Here is an 11,218-nt window from a genome sequence, read left to right on the forward strand (position 1 = left end):
ATAAACTTATATCCTTTAAAAAGATAGATGTTTTTCCCTTAATTATATTATATATTTTTAAATTATTTTTTATTATATTTATGCATCTTATGATTCGATATAATTCACAATACACCATACAAAAAACCGGCCAAATGATATATTGCGATTTAACAACCTTACTTCCAATAAAGTCTCTCTATCAGCAAATAAGAAGTGCTATAACTAATGGTACGCAATATAAACACAACTAGATGAATATGCCTTTAGAAAATTAGTCAAGGAGCTTGAGTATTACAACTTGCCTGAGCATGCTCTTCATAGCACTGTAGATGATCCTTGCAGCATTCGAGAGTTATTCTGATATCAATATTCATATCACCATAATTCCAAACTAAGATAGTACATTGATATGTGATAGAAAAATTAGGAGCACATGGACGACAATCCATGTTGCCAATCAAAAGATGGTAGCACTCTGAAGCAAATCAGTAAAGCTTTATTACTTCCCGAGCTTCGCAATGAACACAAGCTTTATTAATTTTGACGAGTTCTTGAGCTGGCTTTTCATGAAATTTTCAGATCATCCCCTTTCACTGAAAGTACAGCTTATATTTGTAAGAATCTTCAAAATGAAATACAAAGTTTTCCACATCACCAGCAATAGCCAATGGCAGATTCAAGAGCCACAGCACACTATACATGAACTGAGTGGAAAATACCAAAACTGGGAGAATGATCTTGCCATCTAACAGTTAGGAGATAATGGCACAACATCTCTTAGGTGGATCCATTGGAGCAGGCTTCGACCTCATTGTTTAAAAAGCCATATCATCCACCTAGACAAGCAATGTCTATGAAGGTGCTCAGGTAAATCTGCCTAGAAAAAGAAGTAATCATAAAGTCAGTACAACAGAAGGATGTGCATCTTCAGTTCAAAATATAAATATTTGAGCATTGGTAACCAAAGGATAGATATAATCCTCAAATTAAATAGTAACTAGGTTACAAATAATAACCAAGTATCTGTAAGTATTTCACTAAATAAATTCAAAGCTAATCGTAGTCAAAAACCAAGGATATCAAAAGTGAGAAATTGATTGATCTATACACATGACTACAAGTCAATCTAGCTATTCAGCAGATTTTAACAATCAAAACAAATATTTGGTGCGAAATATTTCATAGGTTTCATCCAACTTCTGAAGGATACAACTCTAGACATGTTTCACAAACTACACAACCTAAGCATCTAATACTGACATTTATTTGCAGTTTTTATTTCTAAGTAATCAAGCAGTTCTATGTTCATATACTTTACAGGTTGATCGATACGATCAGATAAAAAAATAGACCCATCTTATATTACCTTAAAATATCTGTGGTGAGTGGTGACATTTTATATAAACTTATAAAGGGCAAAACCCGGTGCACAAAGTCTTTCCAACATTCCGAGGGTATAGATGAGGGTGGATTATTCGAAGTCATACCCTTATATTTTTGCAAAGAAGCTATTCTCTAGATTTGAACCCATAATCTTCCGGTCACAAAGAAACAACCTTACTGCTTGGTCCAAGGCTCACCCTCTCATTTTATATTAGACTTAACTGCTTCAAATTCAATTAATAAGATGAATCTTACTTTTTCTTTTCTGGTAATGTAAATCTCACATTCTTGGGACAGCTAAATACAATTAAATGATATATATCTCATCTATTGGCAGATTTATTATGTCCAAAATTTAACATTTCTTACCGCAACTTCTGCATATAAAATACTATTCCACTGAAGTTTTATCAGCTTCATAGTTTATTAAAAGATATGGTACTTACACTACTCCATACTGAAGAGTAATCATCCGTTGAAAGCAACCAGCTTCTAGCATTTGACAGAAAATCCAACTTCCGGCTTGCAATATCAAAGTCTAGCAGCTCATCATCATTACCATCATCACAATCATAGGTCTTTCTTCTCTTCTTCCTAGCCTTTTGTTTTTTCTTATATTTAACTCCAACTGATGGACTGCAATCAAAACCAGAACAATCTTCTTCTGATGGTCGATCCGTATCTAGCAATGCATATTTATCAGAGTTGCGGAAACCAATTTGATTATTCATAAAGACAGACTCCCAGGATTCAGGAGTTCGGCATTCTTGTGACAATCTATAGTAAAGAACCCAAGATTGAAGTCCCAGACACTTTATCGCTTCTACAGTTGTCATCTTACACATATGCTTGAAGATTGGAGTCAAGCTATTAGGATTACTTGGGATTGCAGATATCTTTGATACAATCTCATTGATTTTTTCTTGTGGCTCCTTGGCCTCGTCATCACGTAAAAGGCGTAGAAGCTGCCTCCCCTGAGTCATGACAGCATTTAACAACAGTATCTGGTCAATAGATCTAGAAGCACCACACTTTAAAAGTACAATCACAAAAAAATAAGAGACGTCATTGAAGTCTTGAAATTCCATTCTTGGGCTGAGAGATTTACAAAGCAGTTCCAAAAAGAAGCATAAGTCTTGCTCATCAAGAGTAATAAGAAGGTGCTCACACAAGGAAGAGAAAGGCTGCTCTGTGAGGAATTCATTTATAACTTCCCACACATCTCTTAAATCCTCTTTGTACATTAAATCAATGAAATAACGCACAAAGAATGACCTATCAATGAACAAAATATCCCCGTCTTTCACTGACTCAGCAAACTCATTAGATGACCAAAATCTAGGCACATTCTCGAGAAAGTTTTCCACGGTTTGTTGGATGTCCAAATCAAGAAAATAATGGGGCTTTGTAGCAACCATTGCTGGTGACTGTCCATGCTTTCCTTTCCACTCCAACTCCTCCCAACAAATATCCCTATATTTAAATGCAAACTGGGACAATGCCCTGAAACCTTTTCCCTGCTCTTGTCCACGGCCAGAGGAAGAATAGGAAAACCACTGCGATACACGCTTAGGATTACCTGCATCACACCCACAACTTACACAATCAAAACTCACAAAACAATTCACATCAAATGAACAACTGCCCCACACATTTGTTTTGCATATCATCGTCATGTTTCATAACAAGTAAAACCCAATTCAATGAATAACACAGCACCCACAAAGGGATAAATTCAACACAGAAACCATCAACTGTCACAAGAAGGTAAATCAACAAATATCGCGCTTTTGACATTGAAAGCAACAAGATATTGCTATAAACAACCAAGACTGCAGATATGAACAAGCAAAAGAGTATAATAAAGGAGTAAAACACAATCTCATTCCTCACAAATACATTCTTCATCAATTTTGTCCTTAAGGATCAATTTTGACGATTTAATCCCTCGAACTTCAAATCTCCAACATGCAATCGCTTCATCCATTTCACCGAAAAATGCTCTCATAACACCCTAACACAACAACATTTAATCCCATAAACAAACTACAGTTCAGATATGAATGGTTATAAGCACCGTTCAGGGAAGGATCAAACTCATGTGTGATTTATATACCTTACATTTGCAACCTATAAGCCAAGTGGCAAAAATGTATAGAATCTAGAGATAAAACTCACCTTCAAAAAATTTCTCAAGTATGTGACTTCTCTGAGCCAAAATGGAACCCCCTTTTTGCGGAGACTTGTCAAACATCAAATTCAGAAGCTGAGACGCCAAACCCATCTTCTTCCCTCGATTTCTCAGCAAATTCCCAAACAACTCACGCTTATCGCGAGGACTCACGGAATTCACTCCTGCAATGGTTTTGCAAAGCCATTGTCGAGCTTCGGCGCGAGACCCCGACATCATCGTCGACCAAATAACGGTTTCCAACTCCTTTAAAAGAGAGATTCTTAATTTCGTCGAACCATCATCATCTACGTTGTCGTTCCAATTGGGCTCCGACAATAACAAGTTAATCATTTTCTTCTTCTTTTTTTTGGGGTTACAAAATGAGCATAACGAACTTGTGCAATTAAGTTAACGGATCAATTATCTATTAATAAAAATGGCTGCACACAAATTCTAAGAAATCATGCGAATCCTGTGAGACATGTTAGAGAATGCATGTACGGATACAGTACACAGTCGATGTCTTTCGATTTCGCGAGTTACCGATACGAAACTGTTGAGGAATTGCGTAGCACGAAACGTTGGATGGAGTGAAATGTTGATGTTGATTTCAAAAGGGTATTAGTTGGAGGTGCTGTGAATGGACACAAGTGAGAAGAAATGAAGGGAAGCTGCAACAATCTGAAAACCCCTAACGCGATGGGGGAAGAAGACGATAGCGGAAGCAAAAGCGTCACACAGCTGATTGTACAAAACAAAAAATAGATGTGAAAAGAATTTCGTAAGACACGGCGTCGTTTCTTTTCTTCCTTTCTTTTAAGAAACAAAAACAATCCATTTTCTAAAAAATAAAGGAAAAAGTGTGTGTCATTTTAAAGGATGTAAAGTCGTGTCATTTTAAGAGAGAGAAAAAGATAGATAAAGAAAGAAAGAGTTGATAAAAAAAATAAAGGTATGGGTTCCACCTCTTTGTGAGAGTAAAAAGATATAAGTTATGTCATTTAAAAGAATAAATATTTTTCCCTTATATAAAAAATTTAACTTACAAGTTACATAAAAACTGTTCATTTTGTTGTAAAATATGGATGAGGTTACCGTTGGCACTAATGATGCATTTACGAATGACGTTACCATTGGCCTTAACCTTACAATTATCTCTTATTCATATTTTTGTAATCACTACACTAATGGAGCATCAATTCCCCATTCATGGTTATATCTTTATATATACATGATACTTGTATTGGTATGATATATATGAATGAGAATAATATTATCCTATTTCTGTGTCTATTCTCTCTTACTTTTTCTATCTCTTTTATCAATTTTATAACACATTTAAAAAAAAAACACATTTTGAAAAAAGCTCATACAACTTACAAAAAACTCCTTGCAGGAGCTTTTGGTTTTTGACTTTTTTTTATATAAAAAAGCTCTTTTTATTATAAGAGTTTTTGTAAAAATTTGTTTGGCCTACTTTCTACTTACAAGGAGAAAATAAGCTAAAAAAATCTCTCAAAAGGCACTAAGAATAACAGACTAGACTATGTATAACAAAAAAATAGATTGAGAAAAATAAAATGAAAGATGAATTAAGATCAAATTTATCGAAACCTTACAACACTTATAGAAAAAAAATGAAAATTGAAGAAGATAAAAAAAGATCTAATATGTCTAAATCAAAAAGAAAGAAATAGACTGAATACAAAAAAAAAAATAGAAAAAAAATCTAAATAAAAAAATAGATTGAAAATAAAATAAAAATAGAAGAAAAAAAATAAGATTAAGTGTGTTGAAAATCTATAATAATAAGAGAAAAGACTAAGATTAAAAAAATTAAACTAGTATTTCAACAGAAAAAAATAATTGAACTAGTCTAATTCAAAAAGAAGAAAATAAAACAAAGAAAAAAAGAAATAGAAGAAAAAATAAGACAAAGAAACCACGTTGTATGCTTTTATTTTTTCTTCTATTTTTTTTATCTTTAGTGTATTTTTTTTCTTTTTGATTCAGATATGTATTGCCTTTTTCTCTTCAATTTTTATTTTTTTTACTTTTAGTCTTTTCTAACAATGTTATAAAATTGCAACATATTTGCTCTTATATTTTTCTGTCCTCATTTTTAAGACTATTTTCATGTTTTTTTACTTTTTGTTTTTTATGTTATTGTTGTAAGTTTTTAACATATTTGATTTTTTTTTCTCTTTTTTTGAAAATATTTCAATTGGTTCATCATTTTGCGACTAGTCCAATTCGGAGCGGGTTCCGGGATTAAGGATTTAAATCCCTTCCAAAGACAGTATTGGAGAGGATCTAACACATGCTCTCACTCTCACCTGTTAAGTTCTCTGGTGCTAACTAGGCTACCATCATTTGGTATCTTCAATCTTTTTTCTTCTTTATGATTTAGACATATTTAAGTTTTTTTTCCTCTATTTTTTTTGTTTTAATCTTTTCTATAAGTGTTGTATTTTTCCAATATATTTAGTCTTATTTCTTCTTCTTCTTTGTTCTCAATCTATTTTCGTTTTATAAGAAGGGCAAGATAGGTCGATTAATTTAGTTTCTAACTATATTAAGGATGAGTTTGGACAGAAAAAAAACCATAGAGGGGTAAATGAATAAAAAGAAAGCACACAGATGTAAATGAATCAAAGCAAAACCATATGGGTTTCGTAAACTTTTCCCAAAATAAAAAATATTACGTTTTAAAAAACAAATTACCGAGATAAAAGGTTAATTGCTTGATTGATAAGTATTATTAGTTTTATAATATGGGAATGAATCACATTGGGGGGTTTCATTATTGGATTGGCTTGCATATAATGCTTCAAAGCATACTTTTTAAGTATTGCTCTATTTTCCTTTATACTTGTTGTATAAATGAGAACCATCAACTTGAATTATTGGTTTGTAGAAATTGAATGTCTCTCAACACTGTTTGGATGTTCATAAAATGCGATGAAAAACTCAATGTCTGGAACCACTCGTGATTGATGACATAATCATTAGTTTGGAGATGGTAGATAGAACCTAGTGAAAAACGAAGCAAGTAATCACAACACCAAGTCAAAATTGTATAAGACTTTTTCTGATTGCCATAGATTGTCGCATTTGCTTTCTGCTTTGCATAACAGACCTTCCTATAAGAAACTTTGAAATCGTAATGAGTTGCGATCTTATCTTGTATTAGCACAATCAACACTGATGGTTCTGCATTTATCATACCTATCATGCAAAATTTTATACATATGTCAACACACATTAAATAAGACACATTTAATATGCAAAAAATAACTACAACCACATATCTAGTATAAGTAAAGCAATACCATCACAATCAAGCTATCTATGATCCTAGGAAATCTAGTTATTGAGGCAATTGTTATCTCCTCCCCATTTCGTAATTACCCACATGTCTCCATACTTCAATTTCATTGTCCTAACCCTCCATGGGCAATCATCTTCATGATTGCAATATTTCATTATAAAAAATGTATACTCTCAATCACGACCACTTCGTGATGGACTTTTATACAATAACGTTTGATTGCCATTTGCACAACTTTCTTGGACTCAAAATTCTTGCTTAACAAATAACTCATCACTTATTTGCCATGGACCCCACACTTGCTCCTCAATATAACCCCCCTCGTCATTGAGGTGATCTCAATTAATATATGTATAATGTCGAATTCCCAAAATGAAATAATAATACTACCTACGCATACACATTCATATTAGTTGAAGAAACGAAGTACATATTGAGTCATATATATAAGCATTGCATTTAAGAATTAACATTCAACTTTATGTTCATAAGCTTGATGGGGACTACGAACATGAGGTTGCATTTCTTGTGGGATTTGAGTACCACCCAAATCATGATTTTCATCAGTATCCGAAGCACTAGCATTCTCAGCCAGAAAAGTGTAACACCCCAGCTCGCGACCGGTTAGTTAACATGCACATGGTATAGAAATGCCACATAATTAAATGCTTAAGCGGAAGACTTAACCTATAAAAGTAGCAATGTTATCCATGTAACTAAGTGATTTAACTTTTTTCTTTTAATAATCTTTACGTATTGCCATGCGTATTTCATTTTCCAAATTATTGTTATTATTTGTATAGTCTCATACCTACACATAACTCCTAATTATTTTTCGGTAACCATCTTTGATAGTCAAAATACTATCCGAAGATGATATCTTGTACCATTCTAAATAGTGTAGTGTTTAATGGACAACATAACAGTTGTAAACTGGACCTACCGGGATCAAATCCCTAATCTTATATAATCTCTGAAATACAGAAAATTCCAGACCATCTATAATTATATCAAACTATCCCACTCAATGGACTAAAAATGGTTGTGCCAATACATTTATCATCTATATACAAATACTGCATCACATCATAACCTAAGGCTACATATGTCTTTCAAAATAATGACAACTATACAAATGCATGATTACTATCCATGCTTCAAAACACACATATATAATAATCCAAAAATACTATGTCTTTACTCTAGCTGATTGTCTAGCCACCCTACACAGGCCTCTTACCTTGAGAGGGCTCTCATGCTGCTGTTGGAACACCTGAAATATATCCCCATAACGTGGGGTGAGAAATAAATCTCGTAAACTCATGGTTTATGAAGTAGTCTACACCCATGAGTTCACTTCCTACATGTAAGGTCAAATACATCTAGCATACCATACATCATATAAGCCTATTAATTTTATCATGTTATCTCATATATCCAATCATATTTCAGCACCTTTATGAATGCAACTGGACTAAGTATCTAACATAATTCAATATACAAACACACAGATATTGTAACCATGATCCTTTTAGATCCTGGTGGAACAACATAGAGGAAAATTCTCCTTACCAAGAGCTTACTTGAAATATAAGTAACTATGTCAAATCCTCATAACTCTAATTAGGAATCATTGTATCTCCTAATTCATACCTGTTATCCAAATATACATGAGATTTGATTTTCACACATACAAATGTATCATAAGATTCATATCTTATCAATTCCACATTCATTCTTGACAATTCATACCTATACCACAAGTCAGACCTAAGCACTGAATCTTTGACATTTAGTCACATATTGTTAAACCTATATACAAACACCATCAATTAAAGATTTAACTCCTTAAACCACTTGAAACTTACTTCAATTAAGTTTCTAGATTTAATTATTAATTAACTTAGTTTCCAACCACATTAAATCCTATATGGCCGAAACCCTAGCTCACTCATATACATGATTTATCAAGCTTTCACTACATCATTTATGTTCCATTAAATATTTCATCATGCATCCCAAACATACACTTAACTTGGACTCCAAATTCATTAGTCAAACGTCTTTTTAAGTGTCCAATTACATAAAACTTCAAACACTTAATTTAGTCATTCCATTATATTACATTGTACCCAAAATGCACTTAATATTAATCAAAGTGAATTACATACATATCTTACCCTATTAAACATATAATGGCCGATTAGACATGTTTAGGGTTTCTTAACTTTCTTTCATTCAAACTTTAATCCAATGACTCCAGTCACTTATTTAATCATTGAATTCATGTTTCACATACTCATTTAATCAAACAACATACAAAACCTAATTTATCATGTCATGGCCGAATCATGTACATCATCAAAGATTTATGAATCTCATTATCTTCTCATGATTTAAATCATCATTAAACCATTCATTAACCCTAATTTCATCTTCATTTTAACATGAACACAGTCTTCTCACACTTAACCTATATAGCCGAATTGGCTCTTCTAGAAAACAATTTCTTTTCATGCTTTTTTTGACTTATTATCCATTGATTTGACTTGAAACCAATTATAACAACCTTTACTATCAAAATAGGTGAGAATGAATTAACTAAGTGTTTAGTGAATTAAACACGTATTGAAAGAAACGGTAAACGGCAAATCATGTGATTGACATGATAAATAAGTTAAGAGTACAGTTTATGCCAAACAAGTCTAATAGGACCCCAATATAAGTATAAGGTATGTGTGGGACATAGATGTTATTATGTGAAAAGTCAGGATTAGTTTGGTAATTGACCAAGGTTAGGTCAAATCTTGATTTTAATAATGTAATTAAATTCTATAGTTAATTTCATTGGTTCAAAGTGATCTTAGTATGATCAAATAATATCTAGATTAATTTTTAAAAATAAGTCAAAGCATGGAAATTAATAAACCAAAGGAATTGGATTTAAGTCAAAGATGTATACAAAGTTGTCAAGTTATTAACATAACTTAACTTTGTGAATTCTTTGCATGATTTTTGATGTATGAGTGAGTTCTTTATGGCTTGTATGTTTTATATTCAAGAATGTCAAAGTTAAGTGAAGACCAACCAATTAGGATTAAGTTTGACTAGTCTTGAACAAATGGACCAATGAATGTAAAATTTGAATATCAAAAGGTGTCAAATGTCCAAGTAAGAAATTCCAGTCATCCACCAACATGTAAGTCGGTTATGCCAATTAGAAAGGATCTAGAATGTTGTATTATATGATGACAAGGTCTGTGTGAAGAAAAAGAACCAATATGAATTAAGTTAACGTGCTAAAGTTATAACAGCCCGTTGTACACCGGTATCGTTAACATTGGTTATGATATTAAGCGCATTTACAATCACAACAATTCATTTAAAAATGCGAGTAAACTTTTTCCATTTGAGACCTTCTACCCACATTTCATTTCCTAGGGTTACGTGTTTGGCAAATTACCATTTTACCCTTTCTATGTATTTTGACTCCGAATCCAGGATTTTCACTAATCCTACCCTTTAATCCATATTTTTAAGTATAATTATATGATTTAGATTTACGAGGAGTTATATTCACCTTTCCTTGTTGAAATTTTGTCTGCAAAATTAATTCATACCTGTCCGCTAACTCAGGATATAGCCGGAGAATCTCGTCCTCCCGCTCCCAAGTAGCCTCCTCAGGTGTATGTCCTTCCCACTGAACCTTTAACATCGAGATGATTTTGCTTCTTAATCTCTTTTCACTACGGTCAAGTAGCTCAAGAGGACTTACAGGAGTTTTCAGGTTCTCCCGAATTTCAATATCATATCACCACATATGATTCATCCGGAACATAGCGCCGCAGCTGTGATACATAGAAAACATCGTGTAGATTCGACAACTGTGGAGGTAAGGCAAGCTGATAGGTCACTAATCCCACTCTTTTTATAATTTGATACGGTCCAATAAACTGAGGATTCAGCTTTCTTACTCCCAATGCATGGCCAGCACCCGTGACCGGAGATAATCGCACAAATACATGGTCACTTACTTCAAATTCAAGCGGTATGTGTTTATTATCGTAATAACTTTTTTGTCGATTCTGTCCCTGTTTAAGTTTCTCTCTGATCATCTCGATTTGCACTGTAGTCTCCTGCATAAAATCCGAACCAAATCTTTCTTTATCACCGACCTCAGTCCAACAAGTAGGAGTACGACATCTCCGTCCATACAATGCCTCATACGGTGCCATGCCCAGACTGGAATGAAAACTGTTATTATATGAGAATTCTACCAATGACAAGTATCTGTCCCAAGCAGTACCCTACTCCAGTGTGCAAGCTCTCACCATATTGTCAAGTGTCTG

General features: G+C 33.2%; 1 protein-coding gene across 2 annotated transcripts; it reads right to left on the reverse strand.

The window, feature by feature from the left end:
• Nucleotides 1-216: 216 nt before the first annotated feature.
• On the reverse strand, nt 217-3,980 carry LOC133301274 (uncharacterized). 2 transcript variants are annotated; one of them, XM_061500892.1, is made up of 3 exons: nt 3,544-3,980; nt 1,812-2,944; nt 217-855 (listed from the first exon to the last, which is right to left on the reverse strand). In XM_061500892.1, exons 1-3 carry the CDS (start codon nt 3,887-3,889, stop codon nt 811-813), a joined length of 1,524 nt encoding a protein of 507 aa, XP_061356876.1. In that variant the 5' UTR covers nt 3,890-3,980; the 3' UTR covers nt 217-810. The 2 variants fall into 2 exon arrangements, with proteins under 2 accessions (XP_061356876.1, XP_061356875.1); XM_061500891.1 differs by having other exon boundaries at nt 217-859.
• Between the last annotated feature and the right edge of the window lie 7,238 nt (nt 3,981-11,218).

This window comes from Gastrolobium bilobum, unplaced genomic scaffold (assembly GCF_033153095.1).
Source record: "Gastrolobium bilobum isolate Gb01-03AN ecotype WA unplaced genomic scaffold, APGP_CSIRO_Gbil_v1 utg7893, whole genome shotgun sequence".
NCBI classification, from domain to species: domain Eukaryota; kingdom Viridiplantae; phylum Streptophyta; class Magnoliopsida; order Fabales; family Fabaceae; genus Gastrolobium; species Gastrolobium bilobum.